The following is a 20,585-nucleotide window of genomic DNA, read 5'->3' on the forward strand; positions in this document are numbered from 1 at the left end:
TCAGCTGTCACGTTAGACAACTTAACGTCACTGAGATATAAACTATCTGGTCCCAGCACGAAAAGGAAATCGCAAATGAAAGTTAAAAAAAAAATCAAGCTATCGTACAATTTTAAGCTGGGTACCAACTGCTACAAGCACCATGATATGTCTCAACGACCTAAAAACATCAGTGCCTTTACTTCAGCCCTGCACCGTAAGCTTCTAGTATACATTGTTGAATAATCGATCGGAAATAATAACTAATTCTAAAAGATGACGCAAACATATACTTTTGACGTGAAATGTTTGGCTGATGCATCCTGCTTCTTTTCCTTAATTTTATTGGCAACTTAAATCGAGGGCCGGGCCATCACCGTCTCAGAAATGATCGATTTTCGAAAGCATTTCTAAAGTAGCCAGAAAAGCCTAAGAAAAGGCGAATCAATCAATCACAGGAGAAACTACCATTTGAATGGCGAAACGGTCAACTGGCACCCCAATTGAGAAAGCTTTGACAATCGATTGGAAACTATAGTAGTGGCTTATTTATGCAACGAAGCAAGTGCGTATTAGTTGTGTAGGCTAATCGTACTACGTTCAAAATGCATTATAACATGATAACGAAAATGTGTACATCTTCACAAAGCTTGATCTACTGATATAAAAGAGCGGCCGTGCCGTTTATGAACACTAGTCAATTACAGAACGATTGACTGAAAAGGGTGATCAGCAAAATTTTGAGTTCCCGATAGAATGCACCTCTACTCGCTCATTTGCGCCATTTTCTGCATCTTTGCTCTAGAATGTCATGGTCAACGTAAGTAACAGGCTTAATAATGCCCAACTACCTTTAAATGTTATTTTTTCTTTTTAATGAAATCGCTTATGGAAAACTCTTTGTTGTTTTTTCTTCAAAAAGAATACACCTTCAGAGAGGATCCCGTGCTTCCTTATTGTGGAGGCAGAGGAAGTAACCAGGTGGACGTCCGTGGCAACCGCAATCAGCGCCGAGAAGCTGAAAGAATTATAGCAGCTTTTAAAGGAGATTATTTTGCGTGTAAAGAGAGAGCAGGAACACTCATTAAAAACGAAAACGTTCGCATCGACCTGCAAGACGCAGCTGGAGGGTTTGAAAGAGATGGCAAACGTTGGCGTAATTTACAACTGCAGAAAAATGGACCTAGAACTGAGGGTTATCCATCCACTGTCGCTACGGTTTTGATAGAGTGCAATAAACCATTTCCTATCCGCCTGGTACGAAAAGCTTTTGTGGACAGCATGACCAAATGTGCTATGATTTGGTTGAGTCAATAAAAAACAAAAAAAGTCCTTCACTGTATTGGTGATTGCTATACTTATGAATTACTTTCTGCGTTTAAGGTGCCGTGGTTAGGCTGCAAGTGAATGTAGGATCGGCCGACAGGTGGATCACAGGTAGCTCGTCTGCCTCTCAAGTCAGAGCGAGCAGACGAATCTGATCCTGCGTGACGATTAAGTGTAAGAGGGATCATCTGCTTTTAACAGTTGACTTACCCTTCATTCCCCAAAGTTATGTGTCCCTCTCTCTTGAATTGTGTTGTGTCTCGGCAGAGGATCGAGTTAATTTCATTGTAAGTACGTTCCATCTTGTTGTGCATCTTGTTGTCGTGTTGTGGGGTGCACACCGTTCGGGCTCCGTAATTGAGGGTACTAGGGAAATTTGGTTTAAGGGGAAACTGTAGAGATAATTGCCTAGCTGTACGTTAAGCCAATGTATTTTTATGTTACCTTGAATTTATTTTCGTCACAGCAGAGATTCGATTATCACCAAGGGCTTCAGGGGCTTATGGGAGTAAGATAAAAAATTCAGCTGGTTAATTGGGTCGATGTACGTAGGAAACGCCTTTAGATTAAAGATAATTTAGCAAACAAAGCTTTTCCTTAATTTCAAAAACAAATCCTGTTTTTAGAGAGAATTGCAAAGCAAAAACGAACAAATGTTAGCTCTAATTTGATTGGCTCAAAAACTGCAGAGGCATTCAATGAGACCATCATGCGTCCATCCTACTCCAATTTTGCTCCACCTACCCCGACCGATACCGAATCGTCCATCTTCGATTAAAACTGTGAACATCAACGCCAATCAAAACAATGACTACAATTTTCTCTTTAGCTAACTTTTATCTGATTTAAAAAAACAACCCAAAACAGTCGAGAAATGAGGCCAAAATTCCGAGGATGACTTTAGGAAAAAATTGATAGTGATGGTGTTGCAAATTAATCGAACAAAACGTCTGAGCAAACCGATGATGTGGCTGCTGCTGATCACGAAATATGAACGTGAGGTCTCGAAAAAGGATCAGATAATTTCGAAATGGATCAAAACTTGTTCCAGTTACAGGATTTCGCAATTTCAAGTCCCAAAGATACCACCGTATAACACACACCAGAATAACGTCATAGCTGTCCAGCATTGTCATCTCTTGGTTAAACATTGTTTTGAAATATGTTCCTATAAAGAAACAACGTAACAACGTGTAATTCATTGTTTTTTTTTTCTCTAAAAAAATGAGAGAACTTGGTACACAAAAAACCTAGAAATCCTTAAACGATGGTACACAAGTGTGTGAGAACGTATGCCATAGTCTGTACACGCGCTCGAGCGAAATCCTGCGTGCAGTTTAGGTGTTATTCACGCAATAGAAAGAAGGCAAACAATAATATTTTTACCTTCTTCTCAAAATGCATTTTTTTTTCACTAGGGAAACTGCAGCAGATGGAGAAAGTACGTCCGTGTATAGAAAGCGCTGAGAGGAATGGCGATTCAGCAGAGTTGGTTTTCCCCGTCTCTTCGTTAGCACATTCAGCAACTGCGTTTCGTGGAAAAACACAGGAAGTTCTGAGAAATTGGGATCGACGTGTAACCCTATCCCCCTAAGACAACGAGAAACTTGATCGTATGCTTTAAATGTTTGTTATACTTTTCCTTGTTGAAAACAAACAGGGGCTATCGTTTAGATTTGCGGGATGGCGCAGATCAGACACCGCGTCCCTCCCCACACATCAGCGAAACCCACCGACATCGACTACGTCAATAACGCCCCCTTATTCATCTCCCACCGGATCAATGCCCTTGGATGTTCATCATGAACGCATCGACCACCGACGAATAGCGCCCAGCCAAACTGCAACCGGAGTGCCAACGTGAAACACCGAAAACTCGACAAAATTGATAACACCCAATATGTGTTGACGTATCGCTTTCTCTCAATTATTTTAGCCGACAAGACACACTGACCACTGGGCGTAAACAGCGATGCTGCTGCTGCTCTAAAAAGCAAGTCAAATAAGGTGAAGAAGTTCTTGTGAAAACTAAGCGCAGAGGAAGAAAGCAAATAAAGATGCGGATGGTATACGGGTGACCCATCTTTGATTGAATCAGCTATTTCGCAGCTGAAAGGTCATCGTTACTGCTTTACCAAGTAGTACCCTATAACATTGTGAAGATCGAAGGACATGATACTTTGATCGAATCTGCCATACAGCCAAGCAAAATTAGCGTAACAAGCCGGCATTCGTGACCCGCCTGAAGACCTGCATGCTAGTATGGGACTGTAGCGTTTAATGTTTTTCATCGCACATAAAAATGGCGTTTACAAATTTTTTTTTCGAAATGATCCTCTTTTTTATTCATAGTGGTGATTTCCCTATTTCTGTTTACGTACTATTCAGAACTCTGGATTTAACTTGGTTGATAACTCTATTCATTCTTCTTAATGGATACGCAATTATACGCATGCTTATCACGTAGCACTGCGTAATGTCAATCACGTAATAAAACTATGCATGCTACAAGTGTATAGGCTAATAGGCACTAAATAGGAAGATGAAGGACATGTTATAACTGCGCATGAGCTGATCCGTCTGTGCGTCATTTCCAAAATAGAATTATATCGTTTATCCCACTGAAGTGATTGAACTTTCAGCCTTCCGTGTAGTTGGCATGAACGTTGTCATATCACTGTGTCGATCGTATAACGCTAATTCGAGGCGTGTTGTTGGATTTCTAAATTCTGCCCATTTGACTTGCAGATAAGACACAAGCTGTGCAAACAAACTCTGCGGATATATATACTAATAGGCTAGCATCTATTTGCGTTCTAAAGACCATGTTTCCACGGGCTTAGGGTTCAGCTGGGACCGCCTTCTTGTCACGCAACTGCCCGTACTGAGTCGAAACAAAGTCGTTTGCTTTAAACCGTGTTACAACGTGAAGCGGTACTACTTGGAAAAATTATACTTAATGATAACAAAGCTCAAAGGTCGTGACGGATTCGCTCCGAACGTACGGTGACGTAAACGTCTGTCGAGCCTGCTAGTCCCGTCTTAATAGCTTCGAATTGGACGTAGACGATAAGCTCATAGCGCGGCATTTTCTGTTGTTTCCATCGAAACGTGCATGGTCACTACTTTTCTGCAGACGACCCCCTTGTGCGTTCCATGGAAATGTGCAGTACAAGAGTCGCACATATCAACCATGGCGCAGTATTAGGTACGCAGGAACTGAACCCACAACCCGTTGAATCCAGTCTACTTATTGTGGTAGGTTTTGCATGCATAAACAGACATGTGGCAACCTAGTGTCCAGTCATACGAAACAGTTGCTCGGATTTTTACAGATGCTGTTTATCCTGTTTCTCGTGCTGACCATGGACGCTCTCATAATCGTGCGGCATTACACGTTCCGCGATGCCTTCGTCTGTAACGATTACTCGCCTTGTGTCTGTGAAATTTACGAACCCTACGGATTGGTTGTGCATTGCGGAGACGCTGTGAACGCAAAGTTATCCGTCACGGTTCTCGACGTTCGCAAAGCTTTAAATAGCACAAAGGTTAGACATATTTATTGGCTTGATTTGGTCTCCTTGTCTACAGAGAGCCAATCTAGCGACATCATCAACATACCAGCCGATTTGCTGAATGGCAAAAGCGTCGATCGAATCGCCATCAATTGTTCCTCGATTGCTGGCCCTCTGCGCTTGGAAATCCATCCGGACGCTTTCCGATCATCGCTCCAACACATCGGACATTTTGAAGTAGCCGGATGCGACCTTAGCCGGCTGGATTTCGATTTCTTGGCCAATAGTAGTCGACTAATGAGTTTGAGTATTACTCGCTCCATTCATTTTCGAGGATTCCCACCGATGGCTTTTCTCGCCCGTCTCACATCGTTGAGAGTTTACGAATGCCTTGATTTTCAGTACTGGAATCAAATTGCCGATCGACTGCCTCTGTTGGAATCTCTTTTCTTGGACGGAACTCAGCTAGGAGACCGTTCTGTGAATAAACTAGTCAATTCGATTGCTTCATCGCCAACTGGAAACGAAACTCTGCAACAACTGAGTTTATGGGAAAATCGATTGACGCGTGTCCCAGACGGCGTCAGTTCTTTCAAGAAGTTGAGCTACGTCAATTTTTTCGGAAATGCCATCCGCACAATTCCTAGAGGTTCACTCGCCTTTAGTCAAGACGTTCGCGTCACGTTCCTTATCTTGTCTAAAAATGAGCTGACGGACATCGAGCCAGGGGCTTTCCAGGGTAAAACTAAACACGTTGAATTTCTTTGAAAGACACGGGTTTCCACTCTTGTTGTCAGTTCATCTTGTTCATTAAATTTCAGGCGATTTCACTGAAGCTCTCGTTTATCTCGACTTCAATCGGCTGACTCGATTCGATTCGGCCGTTTACGAAGACATGCTGCAACAGATGAGCTACGTGACGTCCACCGCTGGCCTTTACGTCCACAACAGTTAAGAAGGATTGACAATTTCTTTTCATTTGAAATATTGGCTTACGGTCCATCTTTCGCAAAACTAACAGATATACCATTTGAACAGATTCTTTCGTCTGTGACGATTGCCATCTCTCGTGGTTGATTCGAGACAAGCGATACCTTTTGAAACGCGTGCACAACGGCAGGTGTTCCAACGGTACGCAGTTTGAGAATCTCAATCCTCGCGGCTATGACCATTGCCTGCCGTGATCTGAAAAGAACACTGTCGTTCAGCTCTACAGCAGCCAGAGTTCCAACTTGCGGTACACAATTCAAATACTCATCGTAGAGAATAATGGACATCATTCTTCTTTTCCTTAGACTTTTGAAAGTGTATTGCAAAAAAAAAAACGCTTTCGTTTTTAATATACAGCTGCCGACAGTTGGCATGTTGATCTCTTAAATTATAATACACTTGTATTTAATTTTAGAGATTATCGGGATTCGGCTGTTTCTGTGCCAGTTTTTGATACAGGGCTTTTTTTTCAAAAGCTTATTAGATATTTAAACAAAATTTTATCAAGTTTTAGTACAGAAGACGCCTTCGGAATATGACGGGTCAATGACATCGAGAACTAGCCAAGGCGGTGGAAATGTTTGCGACTTTATATGACGTGATTGTTGTGATAACCTACACGAAACCTCCATTTTAAATTTTGTATTGGCGATATTCTTCATTTAATTTCTTACAAGTTAGTTGTCTCATTTTTATCAAAGAAATGTTGTAACAAATGTGAACTTACAGTAATCTTTGATTATTCCATTGTATTGATTCGAAAAAGAAAGCAGTTTGACAACATTGAAGAGACACTGAATGTGAAATTATCAGCATTTCCTAACAGAATGCAGCAATGGATCGTCAAAAGACGACCGGCCATTCTTATCGACGTTGTCAGGTCTACACCAAACTCCGTTTAAGTACATGCATTTCGTCTCCGCCATAACGCATCACTTTAATACTTACAGCCAGTTTTTGCGGTCGTTCTGATGAACAAGGATGACGACCAAGCGAAGAATAGAACAGACAAGTGAATTCCGTACCAGCTCCCGTAACAACCGGCAGTTGAAGTGACAAACAAGTTGGACGTCAGTGAAACACTGGATTTACATGTCTTCAAGACTTGAAAAGGGCCGGCCATTATGGATGTCATTTGTTTCATTTGCTTACCCACTCCTTCGCGTTTAGTCTTTCTACTTGGATATAGACCAAATTCCGCCAAAGGGTATCGGGTCAAGAAGGAGTGGTGCTGGCACTTTGGTCGGTGCATTCATTAATTTAATCAGAAAATATCGAAGCTGTAGAGAGATGGGTAAGTTGTCTTCTAAAAATTTAGTTTTCTCTGACCGTAGCCATTTAACGGGGGAAAGGACACGACCTCCACCGAATACTTTCATGTTTTTTCAGCAATCTAATAAAATTCGACAAGGGAACAATGTTGAACTAATTAAACTGGGGAAGCCTTTAATTACTCCGAAGAATAATCCCCCATAAAATGGGTAATTAGGCAAACCAGTGCTCTTTTACTGTTTTTATTTTACTCCAATTTGTTGTTATCGATTTACGTGTTTCAGTGTGATGGCCGTGTTGAATGGCTGTTACGCGTCACCATTCAGGTATAAAAAGCGGCGAAAATCGGTGGAAATTCAGCAGACTTGCCTTCCTCATCTCCACTGCAGCAACCAAGCAGTTCCTTCTCCACGAAAAAACATGAAATTCTCGGTAAATTTGAATTCACTATTACTTTAAATGTGCAGTTTATGAATCCGATCAGCTGAAATGTTTACTCTTGTACCAACTTCACAGGCTTCAGCAGCTATTTTCCTGGCCCTTTGTTTGGTCTACGTTCATGCGGATGAACGCCACACTCCGTCCTATGGAGGAAATCGACCACCTTCATACAGGCCACCTTCTCACCACCTAAAGCCCCATCCTCCCAAGCCCCTTCATCCTTTGCCCTACCACCCCAAGCCCCAACATCCTTTGCCTTACCACCCCAAGCCCCAACATCCTTTGCCTTACCACCCCAAGCCCCAACATCCTTTGCCTTACCACCCCAAGCCCCAACATCCTTTGCCTTACCGCCCCAAGCCCCAACGCCCAACGCATTACAAGCCCAAGCCTCAACATCCCAAACCCCACCGCCCCTCGGTTCATCGACCAAAGCCTCAACGCCCCAATCGTCCCTGGGTGATGAAACCCCAATCAGACAACACCAACATCAACATTAACCGCAACAAGAACAGCAATGAGGGCATCATTTTAGCCGAGCTTTTCTCTCAGCTAATCGCCAACGAAGAGGATCCATGTCTATTCGGCTTGGGATGTTTCGAAAAAAAACTGAAAACTAAAGATATCGTTGTTGAAGCAAAGGCCAACAGTACCCAAGAAGAAGAGGCTGCTACCACCAGCGACGCTGCGGATGCTACCACCAATGACACCGAAGATGCTACCATTAGTGACGCCGAGGAAGCTACAACCGACGACTCCGAGGCTAGCCTGGATCAGACTGAGCAGACCGAAGAAGAGGATGCCGCTGTTGTTGTGGAATCACGCCAGGAAGGCCAAGTCGAAGAAGACGATGGCATGGCGATGTTTTAGGTTTCCCAAATTCTATGTTCCAAGCCGTGCACACCACCGTTCAACGATGACGACACAAAACCAAACCACTGAATACTGAACCCCGTTAAACTGAGTTGCTGCTGGCTAGTGCCCATCAAAAATAGCTTCTATATTGTTAATGGAATTGCAACTTTTTTAGTTTACATTCTCTCAAAATTTCCTCGTGTTTGTAACTGATTTTTAATATCGATTCCACAATTTCTTGTTATGGACAAGATGTTAATGCAGGCGCTTCACTGACGGAAAATACATTTCAATTATAAAATCAAGACTACATCGCTTTCCTTTAATCATTTGATGTTGCACCATGGTCTACAGGTAAAGAAGCGCAAAGATTTTCTGGTGGAATAAGCCACTTGCCCGTCTTGGGGTAGGCAGGATCTTTGAACAGAGAGTGATACTGTGGTTTTCTTAGAATCACGTTTCGTGAATCCTTGGATGTCTGGCCGATATGTGTGATCGAAAACTATAGGCTCAATTAGGGATCGGCACCGATTACCTAAGACCCACCTTACTACCGGAAGGTACTGGCGCGACACATTTAAAATGTGCTTTTTTTCAGCTTAGCGCCAGTACGTTCCGGAAATAAGCTGGTTCTCGGGTAATCGGGGCTGATCCCTGGGCTCAATAGCGGCGATGAAGGTAAATCAATATGAAATGTGACGTAAGTTTGGCAAACACGTAAACCGAAGACACGCCCATTGACGTTTGAATGGCCCTACCGGAGAGACTGGTCTTGGTAGTTTGAAAAAAGCTTCGACTGTTGTCTTCAGTTCATCTGAAAACGAGTGTAGGATTTGTTTACTTTAAAGTAGAAAATCGAAAAATTCTTCACGTATTTGCATAGTTTCGACGTCTGACCACTCTAAAATGTTCCAGTTAACAAGATGTGTCGTCATGTTTCCCCAGCAATCCGACGAACAGCGACGCTACATCAGTTTTTAGAATCAGCCCAAAACGTGAAAGGTAACCATAAAACCCAGCGCAGTGTGTGACCATTTGTCAGTCGTTACGTCATCATTACGAATCAGCTGAATTGAAATCAAAGGGTTCAAATCAAACAAATTGCATAACTCGACTGCACTAATTATACACAATGCGCTAGATTAGGCTGTAGGAAATTAAAGATGATTGGCCTATGGCACATGGACGAATTTTCAAGGCTAGCATTCTGAAAAGGTAGAGACTAATGGGCAGCCATTATGGATATCAATTGTTTCATTTGCTTACCCACCCCGCTGTATTTAGTGGTTCTACTTAGACAAATCCCTGGCAGGGTGTAGTCGTGTCTTTAATGAAGTCCAAAAAGTGTGGTAGCATTTTAATTTCAATTCTTTTATTTTATCGTTATCAACCAAAAGTGATACAACTTGTGCAAGTTTCGTAATGACCCCCTTCCACGGGTTTCTTGTCGATACAGCGGCCACGTAACGAAGGCAAAATGATGTGGCCTTCACCCATGTATTGTCATTCTCTTCTATCTGAAAAAGAGATTTTCCTACGAAAACAAGGGCAGCAAATGCTTTGCAAATGAGCAGAAGAGTCCCGTGTTTACAAGAAGAATCCTTCGCGAATCAGGTAGTTAGCTTAACGAGCGCATTTTCAATTTATTCTTGTTTTAAATAATATTTTTTTCGTACTTTTTTCTTTCGCAAACTGGGTACTGCCAACGTGAAGGCCGTGTTGAATGACTGTTAAACACCGTCACTTGGGTATAAAAAGAGGCAAAAATCGGTGGAAATTCAGCAGACTTGCCTTCCTCATCTCCTCTACAGCAACCAAGCTCCTTCTCCACGAAAAAACATGAAATTCTCGGTAAAATTTGAATTCACCATTACTTTAAATGTATACAGTTTGTGAATCCTATCAACTAATAAAACGTTTACTCTTGTACCAACTTCACAGGCTTCAGTAGCTATTTTCCTGGCCGTTTGTTTGGTCTACGTTCATGCGGATGAACGCCGCATTCCGTCCTATGGAGGAAATCGACCATCTTCATACCGGCCGCCTTCTCACCACCTAAAGCCCCATCCTCCCAAGCCCCTTCGTCCTTTGCCTTACCACTCCAAGCCCCAACACCCTTTGCCTTACCACCCCAAGCCCCAACACCCTTTGCCTTACCACCCGAAGCCCCAACACCCTTTGCCTTACCACCCCAAGCCCCAACATCCTTTGCCTTACCACCCCAAGCCCCAACATCCTTTGCCTTACCACCCCAAGCCCCAACGCCCAACGCATTACAAGCCCAAGCCTCAACATCCCAAACCCCACCGCCCCTCGGTTCATCGACCAAAGCCTCAGCGCCCCAATCGTCCCTGGGTGATGAAGCCCCAATCAGACAACACCAACATCAACATTAACCGCAACAAGAACAGCAATGAGGGCATCATTTTAGCCGAGCTTTTCTCTCAGCTAATCGCCAACGAAGAGGATCCATGTCTATTCGGCTTGGGATGTTTCGAAAAAAAACTGAAAACTAAAGATATCGTTGTTGAAGCAAAGGCCAACAGTACCCAAGAAGAAGAGGCTGCCACCACCAGCGACGCTGCGGATGCTACCACCAATGACACCGAAGATGCTACCATTAGTGACGCCGAGGAGGCTACAACCGACGACTCCGAGGCTAGCTTGGACCAGGCTGAAGAAGATGCTGTTGTTGTGGAATCACCCCAAGAAGAAGATGCCGTGGTCGTGGAATCGCGTCAAGAACCGGAAGCAGAAGAGGATGATATGACTATGGCCTAGGCTCCATAAATTTTGAAATTCCAAATCTCCCCCACCGACTAGCAACAGCGACACAACACGGATAAAGGCAACCCTGATAAACTGAGTACTTTAAGTAAACCATTTTTTTCATGTTTTTCGAAAAATGACATTTTTGAAGTTTGGATTCTCTTAAAAGATTTCCGTTTAAGGAGCAACCAATATCTAATACCAATCTGAAATTTGCTAAATCAACAGAAAATATATTCAAATTACAAAAATGCACAATCCTTTTCCTTTCGTCTTTTTAAATTTCACTAATCAGCAAGTAGATGGAAAACAGCAACGCGCCACGAATAAGATTGCAGATCAACGCAAATGTAAAAGAAAAAAAATCAATTTCTAGTTCCATTTTAGTTGAAACGATGTTTGACCAAACACCTAATTCTGTTTCACTAATGGCGAAATATTCCTTTGGCATCGAGTGCGTCATTCCCAAAACCACAATCGTGTAGAAATATTTCGTGTGCACTAGTTTTCAAGTGTACAACAGAAAGCTTCGCAAAGAAGACTTAAGATGAATCGTATAAACAACGTCATCGTAGCACCTCACTGAAATCGACATTCCAAAACACCTAAAGCCAACTTTAATCCACTCTAATCCTACACCTGCGTCACACACTTACCTTAACTGCCTCCACAAGAAAACTGTGTGCGTCAAACCGATAACACTTACGAAAAATGGTAAACAAACTTTAATCCGATAACGTCCAAAGGCACGTGAGGTGCTAAATCATCGGCCACGTTCAACAGCTCAACCTGAACGAAAATGAAATCAAACGGTCAACAATAATTTAAGCTTTTTTCTTACAAATCGCTGGATACGAACAGCTCCTCATGATACATCTCAACGACCTAAAAACAAACTGTAACCTCTAATTGTATTTTTCATCGACAAAAACAAAACACTTGGCCGATTAAAATAGCAGGATTAAAAAAAAACAAATAACACTCTAGGATCAACACTAAGCACGGTTATTCGATGACCTCCACCGAGGTTATTATGGAAGCGATCACATCCGAGAAGCTTTAAAACTCCACTAAAGGTCATGAACATAAGAGGATCTCCAATAATGACCTTGCTGCTATGCAGAAACATGTTCTCTAGAAGAAGGTCATCAGGCCCAGCACATTTCAGGTATAAAACAAGGTAAAACAGAGCTGGTTTCATCACAGTCTTCAACTTGACATTGGCGTCTCCACTTCAGTCCTACACCGTAAGTTCCAACAATTGCTAAAATATCCGATTCCTAAATAATAAATGAATGTAAAAACTTGACCCGTAGATACCTTTGCCATGAAATCTGTGGCTGCTTGCGTCTCTCTCTTAATTTTATTGACGGCCCAAATTGAGAGCCGGGCCACTACTCAGCAACTATCTACTTCCAAAAGCATTTCTAAAGTTTCCAGAATCCATCGGCATCATCATCAAACAAGCAATGACGAACACGACTCTGTTGACGATCCTACTCAAGAGCTAGCGGTCGTGCAAGAAAAGACGGGCAAATCAATCGACATCATCGGAGAAACTGCCCGTCGAATGGTGAAACGGTCAACTGAAACTCCGGTTGAAAAGCCCTCGACAATCGATTGGAAATTATTAGTGGCTTATTTAACGGAAATAGCTCTCAAATTGATTGAATTTGTTTCCAACAATTTACAAAAATTGCAACAACGTTTGATGCATTTTTTGGCCCCTCTCTTTTCGACGATCAGCGATCAACAACCTTCCGGCCATCCACCAGTGGCTGCTACCACCTCCATTGATTGGCGTTCGGCTGGAACTGCCCTTTTCAACACCCTTCTCAAGTTCCAAAGTATGCGAAAAAATGAAGTCTGGTGATCGCCTTCTTTGTCTTTTTGTTCGTGATTTTAATTGATGTGAAACATTATGTAATACAAATTTATACGTAAATTTCTCTGATTTTATCTCTTAATTTGCATAAAGCTGGGGAAAGGGTGAAAAATAACGAAGAACAAAAGAATGCTGGAAACATAAAGGTCGAAAAGTTACGTAAAAGCGGGAGTGTAAGGGGGGGGGCGAGAAAATGATGTGAGGTAAGGGATAACCTTTCGAACGAATTGAGCACTGAGCTAGAAAAAAAAAAAGTCCCCTTTTCCCGGTTCAGTGCCAAGTCAGCAGTCCACAGATCAAGGTCTACAATCGACAAATAGTCTATCGCAATTTTGTTGAACCACAACAGCTAATTCGTGTGTCAATTTCATTTTAAAAGCTGGGGTTTCTCCTGACATTTTGTTTGACGATTGACTTGCATAAGCTACTCACGTGACTCGAAAAGCCAAGATTTTAATTGTTTATCGTTGGCATTTTCATCTATCGCATCCACACAGTTAGTCGTCGTGTAATCAGCTTAACTCGATTGCCGTCAGTCGATTGTTAAAGATACAACTGGTGCAACGGACCCGGACAGTGCTTATCCGTTAAAAGGCAATGACCAGTGGAAACTGGAAACATTTGGACGTCTACAAAATTACGGACAAAGTGCTCTTAATTCAAAGGACATTACGAAGATGCAGGTGAAATGTCTGGCGTTCAGCCTACTGGTAAGTTTCACAATATTTGAAGTTAACGCAATTTCAATAGCTTTTCCCCTATCGATTGTTTAGTTAGTGATGCTGACGTCGGTTAACGGGGAACGTGCAGTTTGCACCGAGGACTACACGCCCTGTACATGCGATTCGTCGACGGGAAGGTGGGTTGTTATTTGCGATCAGGTACCTATTGAGCAGGTCAAGGTGTTGTTCGATCGCACCCCACCCCAAGATCTCGCTTCATTCAAACTGACGACGGCCATCGGCGAGACGAATGGTATCCCAGAAAATTTGCTCGGTAATTCACGTACAAGTGCAATCACAATTAACTGCCTGGAGGCTTCCTACGAGTTGCAAATCGACACCGATGCTTTCATCTCGTCGGCGAATTTCACAAAAACTGTTTCTATCAACGGTTGCTATTTCATCCAGCAACGCAATTTCACGTTCTTGTCCGGCTTCGGAGACATGACTAGCCTCAACATCTACAATTCAAGAAATTTCACCAGTTTTTTGGGTATCCCATCTCAGTCCAGCTTGTATTACATTTCTATCGTCAATTCTCGTGGGTTTGAGACGTTGCTGGACAGCGAAGCTGTGGCTTTGCCCGGACTCCGCATTCTCTACTTGTACGACAACGACCTGAACGATCTTGCTGTGTCGAAGATTTTGAATGCCTTGGCGCTGTCTTCGCTCCAATCTCTAGAAGAGCTGAGATTGTACAACAATCGATTAACAAAAATCCCAGCAATGATATCATCCTTCAGTAAAATAAGCCAATTAATGATGGAAAACAATAAGATTGACTTGATTAGTACACGTTCTTTGGCTTTTTACGGTGAGGTCAGCTATCTTCATTTAGGAAACAACAACATCCAATACATAGAACCCAGCGCTTTTGGAGGTGGGATGATGGCGATTTGAAATTTCATTTCCTTTTAAAACATTTCTGTTATTTGCAATAGCGCACAGGTTTGGCTTGGTTTACCTCCACCAGAACAGTTTGACTCACTTTGAATCTTACGTCTTTCAAGTGATGTTGGAGGGAATGGTGCAAGCTGGCTACGGAAGTGTATCCCTTTTCCAAAGTAAGTCTTTTGTCACAAATACGTTTTTAGCAAAAAATGTTAAGAAACACGCTGGAACTATACAGATCCTATTGAGTGTGACTGTCACCTGGCTTGGTTGATTTATTACAAACAAAACCTATTGCCATTCGTCGACGGTGGGCAATGCTCCAATTCTACATTGCTTACCGACCTGAATGCGGATGCTTTAAGGGATTGCCCAGCGTTTACCTGCCCCGAAAACATTGACGGCAATTTCCCCAATCCGTTATCATGCACGTCCTATTACACCTGCAGCAGCCAAGACGCTGTCCTTGTCGTAAGTGAATTGGTCCTAAGTTTTTTTTTACATCTAATTGTCATCATAAAATACGTTATACATGATCATGTTTTTCTGCAGGAGTGTCCGGGTGGTCTCGTCTTTAATCCCGCGTACCAATTGTGTGATTGGCCTTACAACGTGCCGACATGTAACTTTTGATAACTGACGCTTATCAAATTGCGACCTTCTTGTATCGGGGAATGTAAAACGTTGGTCTGGAATGTGTAATAAAAATTCGTGTCAATCAGGTATGTTTTTTAGAAGAAGAGCACCTTGCATATTTATCGATTTCCGTTTTCTTACGAAATCTTATGAAACCAAAACTTCTGAATCGTAAGCATAAAGAACAGCACAGCTGCACGGTACGATTGCTCAGTTTGTTATCTTTGTGATTTAATAATCAGCTAAATTTTTCCCAATTGCATCGCTTATCATAACGATATTGCACCGCAGATGCTCGAGTATATAATTAGTGAGAAAGCATTTTTAGTTTACATTTGTATTGTGAGGTGGTTTGAGTTAGAATTTTCGATTGTAGATGCGCATTGAACTGTTTATTCAGCTACAATGAATCCCACAGCTACTTGGCTATTGGTAAAACCATTTGTTTATTGTAATTGAACTAGCACACTGTAATTTAGTATATATTCTTGTGACTTATTATGAAGGTGTTGGCAGTCGTTGCCATCACGGCGAATATTGTATGCAGCGCCGCTGTTTGTTCACCTTATTATTGGCCTTGCTCGTGCGAGTTAAGCAAAGAATCCAAAAGCCGTGGTCAGCTTGTTATACGTTGCAATGAAGTCAAAAGCAATGTCATTGTTAAGGCAGTGTTCGAACGTACTCCGCAAGTTGATATCCACTCTGTCTACGTAAAAGTCCGCAAATCAGAGGGAAATGAACCAATCCCGAGAAATCTATTCCACTCGAATATCGTTCGGAACCTTTATCTAACTTGTGAATCGAACAAAACGTTGTTGCAAATTGGGAGGGACGCATTTCATTCGTCAAGATTCTTTCTCGAACATTTGCATTTAGATAATTGTGATTTGTCTCGACTAGATTATTCAGCTTTCCTCTTTGAATTTCACTTTTTGAGAACCTTAACCTTTTCTAGATCAATTTTGTTTACCGATTGGAATCAGGCTCTCAGATTTCCTCGACTGATTAGCTTGAAAACGTTAAGCTTAACCGATTCTTCTGGATTCGTAATGCCTATCTATTTAATGAGAGAAAAAATTCCATACATAACCGACTTTGTAGTCGATAACCTGAAAAATTCTACTGCCACACTTCATAAATTAACAGAACAATTAATGGGCTATCCATTACGTCTTCAAAATATTTCTATGAATGGCAATCAAATTGAAAATATGGATGCCGAAATTTACTTGAGTCGGTTAGTTACCCAAACAAGCGAAATTTTGCAGTCGTTGTCGCTAAAGGATAACAATTTAACACAATTACCGAAAATCGATAAATTTCCTAAGCTTACCATCCTAAAATTAGACAATAATAAGCTAAACAGCGAGAACTTTTCACTTTCTCAACTAAATGGAACGCAACTTAAATCGCTTAGTCTTTCCTCTTGTGGCTTGCAGACGCTCAAACCAAACGCACTCAAAGGTTTGTTATTTAACACATATGATGCATTTGATTAAAGATGATGACATTTTTTGTTGAGTAGTTGATGGCGAACGTCTTCATCTCCAGTTGCTTAACCTCAATAACAATACTTTAACGCTATTCGAAGCCTCTGTTTTCCAAGACCTTTTGCAGAAAATGGCATCTCAGGGGCGTAATCGAGGAACTATTCACGTCTATCAAAGTAAGAATTCTTCTAAAAGAAGTTTGATTTAGTAAAGAATTCTATTCTTAAAGCCCTGCTCTTATACACCTACCGACAGATCCATTTGATTGTGATTGTCACTTGGCCTGGCTGATAGTGGATAACCGTCACTTGCTCAGACATGTCAAGGGAGCGAAATGCGCCTCAAACCGTGTTTCATTCGAGAAACTGACGTCCGCAGAATTTGCCTCGTGCAACGAAAAGGCGTAGGATTTAGCCAAGTCTCGTTTCAAACATCCTCAGAAACACACCCACCGTTAAGTTCGTGAAGTCCACCACCTCCGAATTTTACCTTGGGTGGATATACTATTGCCGTAAGACCTGTATATGACAATGTTCAAAAGTTTCGAGAACAAATACAGCTGTAGACCATTTGAACTAAACTCACAATTCCTTCTTTTCCTTTTTCTCCAAGTTTATTGTTTGTTTTATGCACGTCCATCTCTTCCTCGTGCACGTCAGAGATAAAAGTCAAACAGCAGAGATATTACTTCAAGTGACATGTTTGATGATTCTAGATCCGTGGCGACTGCCACTGCGTATAAGGCCGAACCCTCGTCGAAACTTGTTTAGATGCAATATCAAATGCAACCGAGTACAAGTCACTCGCCATGAAGGTCCAAGTTATTCTCAGCTCTATAGTCGTCCTGGTATAGATATTTTGCATTATCTATCAATCAGTTTTTTGTTCTTAAATTAACTTTATTTCACTAGATCAATTTTACTTTGACGAACGCGGGAGTCGACTTGAGTCTGATGCGTCCAGCAATCGACAAAGCTGTTTTACCGTGTCCCGAGGATTATTCCCCGTGTTATTGCGGTGACTACCCCACCTTTGGTCTGTACGTTGTCTGTGAATTGGTCAGCATTGAAGCCATCGTGTCCGTATTCAATCGAACAACAGACTCGGACATTTTCTGGCTTCAACTGAGGCCCTTGCCCGACCTATCAACGCGCGGAGTGAACATTCCGGCCGATTTATTGAATGGAAAACGGGCCAGAGCGATCGACCTCTACTGCCCGTCCGTTGTCAGTGGAGATTTGTATCGACTCAACATCGACACGTACGCCCTAACATCTGCTGAAGATCTCATCGAATATTTTTACATACTCGGATGTGATCTAAGTCAACAAACGGATTTCAACTTCTTGACTGGATTCAACAAGTTGATGAATTTGTATTTGTACGGGTCGACAAACATTCAAGCGTTTCAGAACCTACCCGCGTTACCTAACATGGTCACGTTGAGCATTAATCAATGCACGGGATTAGATTCGATCGAGTTCCCAGCGCAGTCTCTTCCCAAATTGCAGCAAGTCTACATGACGGACAATCAGCTAGACGACCAATCAGCCACCAACATTTTAGCGTCCATTAACTCGTCTACTTCGATCGACACAGTCGTGGTGCTTTCATTAGCTTACAACAATTTAACGCGAATTCCGGACGAAGTGGTTTTATTCAGCCAATTAAACGATTTGAGTTTATCTGGAAATCGATTGCCATTTATTTCATCATCTTCACTTGCATTGCCATCGCCCAGGATACAAAGATTGGCATTGACTAATGTTTCTCTAAGTACGATCGAGCCTGGAGCCTTGAAAGGTGCCCAAAAACGCCATACTGATTATGTGATTGACTTGTTTAAACTTGAATTATCTTCTTTTAGCAAATGTTGTCCTGGCTGATCTGACGAGAAACAATCTGACGCAATTTGAATCGCTCGTCTTTCAGCCCATGCTCGAAGGCATGATAACGCTGAATGGCAGTCTTTCAATCGATTCAAGTACGTATATTATCTTTTAAACTTGTTTTTTTCTGTGTGTCGTTATTGAAATAGTTTCAAATAATTTTCGGTATAGATCCTTTTGAATGCGATTGCACTTTGGCTTGGTTGATTCGTGACAACCGCAATTTGCTGTCCGTCGTCCACGGGGCTACGTGTTCGAATTCCACACGATTCGAGCAACTCAATCCCAACGGTTTCAGCGAATGCCTCTAGTTGTGAGCTCGTGTAAACTGCTGTTTTTGCATTGAAAGATAGAAAAAAGAAAAAGACTAATGTAAACTCTTTGGTTAATTTGACGTGTCTGATTTCACCAGCGATCTTGATTGAAAACTTGATGTACCTGACTTTCGCTGATGGACAGAAATATATTCCTCTCTTTAGTACAGGGTTTAGTTACAGGCAATCTTAGTGTGATGTCAGCTTGATGTGAAAATAATAACAGCAATGATAGAGTCTTATTTTTAGTTGATTAGCAAACGAACAAAAAGAAAAACACCTACCTCTGAGTCTGGTTATATGGCGTCGGCGCCAATGCTGAACTTTGGATCAATGTAAAGAGTGGACGGTAGGCAAAGGTGGATTGATAAGATGCTACACCCCTAGAGGTACGTAACTCGTATCCAATCGTGTTTTGTTTCATGCAGCGGGTCTGTCGCAGACTAATCTGAATCCGATTTGTTCTAGTTTTTCTAAACCAGGGCGATGCCCCGTTCACTGCCCAGTTCACTGCCCATTTTTTATTTTCATGGACAAACTAATCCACATTTATCATACGTAGAGTTCACATTCTACTGCGGGACTCCAGAGCTAAAGATAAAATGTCGCTTTCAGACCAAGTCGTTTTGACTCGCATCCAATTCGGCCACAAAACAAGCGAAAATTATGTAGCAAGTCATGAAGCAAAAGTACTAAATGTTTAATGTCTGTTTCACATTGATCCTAGCTTCCGTTTTCTCATAAGAATTGTGAAATTATGAGAAGCAAAAGTCGCCATTACTTTTATTCCCCTCCACGTGTGTCCAAGGTGCTAGGGATGGGTAAGAAAACGCGAATCTCTTAGAACCAATCGTCTCCTTCCTTACAAAAGTTCAAGGTTTTTCAGAGTAGGAAAACCGAAATAGAAAATTCCCCATCAGTAGAGTTCTTTGTTCAACGTTGACTTGCACAGACACGTGGCACATTACGAACGGTTCGGTGGCATCGACATGATTCGTAATAGTTGTGCTGACGCAACGTGTATTGCTGAATGAAAGCATGTATGTAAAAACGTTTGAAGTGAACGTCCTGCCATGCATCTAGAAAGGGACAACTGTTTTGCACGTCCACCAGGTTTTACACATCACCAGAACATGTGCAACATTCGAGTTGTTTTGCTTACGCATCCACAGATACGATGGTGCTACTTGTTTATTCCATTTGCTTATGCCATTGCTGAATGAAAGCATGTATGTAAAAACGTTTGAAGTGAACGTCCTGCCATGCATCTAGAAAGGGACAACTGTTTTGCACGTCCACCAGGTTTTACACATCACCAGAACATGTGCAACATTCGAGTTGTTTTGCTTACGCATTCACAGATACGATGGTGCTACTTGTTTATTCCATTGCTATTGTTCACATGGCACAAGCGCCGCAGGTAAAGTGCGAACAGAAGAAATACAAACTGACATAAACGTTTTCTTTTTCTGATTGTATCGTTGTTTGTTTTTGGCGTACAACAGGAAACGTTAACAATAGGAAACTCTAAGGCAAATGATTTATACCGGAAGACACCCTAGAGGAACTAAAGGCGACTTTAAAGATAAGTATTTCGCCCCTGATGTGTTC

At 42.0% G+C, this 20,585-nt stretch overlaps 6 protein-coding genes and 2 long non-coding RNA genes across 11 annotated transcripts; 6 read left to right on the top strand and 2 right to left on the bottom strand.

The window, feature by feature from the left end:
- The first annotated feature begins 116 nt into the window (after positions 1–116).
- Positions 117–1,311, top strand: LOC116923221. Its single transcript, XM_032929691.2, has 2 exons — positions 117–799; positions 902–1,311. The coding sequence occupies exons 1-2, from the start codon at positions 736–738 to the stop codon at positions 1,294–1,296; spliced, it is 459 nt and encodes a 152-aa protein (XP_032785582.2). The 5' UTR covers positions 117–735; the 3' UTR covers positions 1,297–1,311.
- A 1,171-nt stretch (positions 1,312–2,482) lies between these two features.
- LOC123472538 lies at positions 2,483–3,858 on the bottom strand. Its single transcript, XR_006646994.1, has 2 exons — positions 2,692–3,858; positions 2,483–2,631 (listed from the first exon to the last, which is right to left on the bottom strand). It is a non-coding gene; the product is annotated as an uncharacterized LOC123472538 (long non-coding RNA).
- A 193-nt stretch (positions 3,859–4,051) lies between these two features.
- On the top strand, positions 4,052–6,224 carry LOC116923216. 3 transcript variants are annotated; one of them, XR_004394443.2, is made up of 5 exons: positions 4,052–4,563; positions 4,641–5,559; positions 5,642–5,770; positions 5,859–6,057; positions 6,116–6,224. XR_004394443.2 is itself a non-coding variant. In XM_032929685.2 (4 exons), the coding sequence occupies exons 1-4, from the start codon at positions 4,462–4,464 to the stop codon at positions 5,895–5,897; spliced, it is 1,206 nt and encodes a 401-aa protein (XP_032785576.2). In that variant the 5' UTR covers positions 4,052–4,461; the 3' UTR covers positions 5,898–6,224. The 3 variants fall into 3 exon arrangements, 2 of the variants coding, with proteins under 2 accessions (XP_032785576.2, XP_032785575.2); XM_032929685.2 differs by having other exon boundaries at positions 5,842–6,224; XM_032929684.2 differs by having other exon boundaries at positions 5,859–6,224.
- A 121-nt stretch (positions 6,225–6,345) lies between these two features.
- On the top strand, positions 6,346–8,683 carry LOC116923217 (hyphal wall protein 1). 2 transcript variants are annotated; one of them, XM_045174201.1, is made up of 6 exons: positions 6,346–6,486; positions 6,577–6,690; positions 6,761–7,291; positions 7,367–7,514; positions 7,599–7,770; positions 7,801–8,683. In XM_045174201.1, exons 4-6 carry the CDS (start codon positions 7,371–7,373, stop codon positions 8,391–8,393), a joined length of 909 nt encoding a protein of 302 aa, XP_045030136.1. In that variant the 5' UTR covers positions 6,346–6,486; positions 6,577–6,690; positions 6,761–7,291; positions 7,367–7,370; the 3' UTR covers positions 8,394–8,683. The 2 variants fall into 2 exon arrangements, with proteins under 2 accessions (XP_045030136.1, XP_045030135.1); XM_045174200.1 differs by having other exon boundaries at positions 6,761–7,104; positions 7,200–7,291; positions 7,599–8,683.
- A 980-nt stretch (positions 8,684–9,663) lies between these two features.
- LOC116923218 (hyphal wall protein 1) lies at positions 9,664–11,400 on the top strand. Its single transcript, XM_032929689.2, has 3 exons — positions 9,664–9,992; positions 10,092–10,229; positions 10,320–11,400. Exons 2-3 carry the CDS (start codon positions 10,218–10,220, stop codon positions 11,157–11,159), a joined length of 852 nt encoding a protein of 283 aa, XP_032785580.2. The 5' UTR covers positions 9,664–9,992; positions 10,092–10,217; the 3' UTR covers positions 11,160–11,400.
- A 1,911-nt stretch (positions 11,401–13,311) lies between these two features.
- Positions 13,312–15,368, top strand: LOC116923226 (protein slit). Its single transcript, XM_032929701.2, has 5 exons — positions 13,312–13,742; positions 13,806–14,634; positions 14,696–14,818; positions 14,884–15,116; positions 15,198–15,368. Exons 1-5 carry the CDS (start codon positions 13,710–13,712, stop codon positions 15,276–15,278), a joined length of 1,299 nt encoding a protein of 432 aa, XP_032785592.2. The 5' UTR covers positions 13,312–13,709; the 3' UTR covers positions 15,279–15,368.
- A 149-nt stretch (positions 15,369–15,517) lies between these two features.
- LOC116923228 (toll-like receptor 6) lies at positions 15,518–19,141 on the top strand. Its single transcript, XM_032929703.2, has 6 exons — positions 15,518–15,713; positions 15,788–16,745; positions 16,807–16,937; positions 17,683–18,574; positions 18,639–18,755; positions 18,832–19,141. Exons 1-6 carry the CDS (start codon positions 15,687–15,689, stop codon positions 18,969–18,971), a joined length of 2,265 nt encoding a protein of 754 aa, XP_032785594.2. The 5' UTR covers positions 15,518–15,686; the 3' UTR covers positions 18,972–19,141.
- Positions 18,453–19,847, bottom strand: LOC116923230. Its single transcript, XR_004394448.2, has 3 exons — positions 19,259–19,847; positions 19,099–19,178; positions 18,453–18,991 (listed from the first exon to the last, which is right to left on the bottom strand). It is a non-coding gene; the product is annotated as an uncharacterized LOC116923230 (long non-coding RNA).
- Between the last annotated feature and the right edge of the window lie 738 nt (positions 19,848–20,585).

This window comes from Daphnia magna, linkage group LG5 (genome assembly GCF_020631705.1).
Source record: "Daphnia magna isolate NIES linkage group LG5, ASM2063170v1.1, whole genome shotgun sequence".
NCBI lineage: Eukaryota > Metazoa > Arthropoda > Branchiopoda > Diplostraca > Daphniidae > Daphnia > Daphnia magna.

Excerpts from the sequence above, each read along its gene's own strand:
- LOC116923221 (XM_032929691.2), top strand. The coding sequence starts at position 736 with ATGCACCTCTACTCGCTCATTTGCGCCATTTTCTGCATCTTTGCTCTA. Across the intron at positions 800-901 it reads TCTAGAATGTCATGGTCAAC|AATACACCTTCAGAGAGGAT; the intron begins GTAAGTAACAGG and ends TTCTTCAAAAAG.
- LOC116923216 (XM_032929684.2), top strand. The coding sequence starts at position 4,462 with ATGGAAATGTGCAGTACAAGAGTCGCACATATCAACCATGGCGCAGTA. Across the intron at positions 4,564-4,640 it reads AATCCAGTCTACTTATTGTG|ATGCTGTTTATCCTGTTTCT; the intron begins GTAGGTTTTGCA and ends GGATTTTTACAG. Across the intron at positions 5,560-5,641 it reads CGAGCCAGGGGCTTTCCAGG|GCGATTTCACTGAAGCTCTC; the intron begins GTAAAACTAAAC and ends ATTAAATTTCAG.
- LOC116923217 (XM_045174200.1), top strand. The coding sequence starts at position 7,371 with ATGGCCGTGTTGAATGGCTGTTACGCGTCACCATTCAGGTATAAAAAG. Across the intron at positions 7,515-7,598 it reads GAAAAAACATGAAATTCTCG|GCTTCAGCAGCTATTTTCCT; the intron begins GTAAATTTGAAT and ends CCAACTTCACAG.
- LOC116923226 (XM_032929701.2), top strand. The coding sequence starts at position 13,710 with ATGCAGGTGAAATGTCTGGCGTTCAGCCTACTG. Across the intron at positions 14,819-14,883 it reads AAGTGTATCCCTTTTCCAAA|ATCCTATTGAGTGTGACTGT; the intron begins GTAAGTCTTTTG and ends GGAACTATACAG. Across the intron at positions 15,117-15,197 it reads GCCAAGACGCTGTCCTTGTC|GAGTGTCCGGGTGGTCTCGT; the intron begins GTAAGTGAATTG and ends GTTTTTCTGCAG.
- LOC116923228 (XM_032929703.2), top strand. The coding sequence starts at position 15,687 with ATGAATCCCACAGCTACTTGGCTATTG. Across the intron at positions 15,714-15,787 it reads CCACAGCTACTTGGCTATTG|GTGTTGGCAGTCGTTGCCAT; the intron begins GTAAAACCATTT and ends CTTATTATGAAG. Across the intron at positions 18,756-18,831 it reads CAGTCTTTCAATCGATTCAA|ATCCTTTTGAATGCGATTGC; the intron begins GTACGTATATTA and ends TTTTCGGTATAG.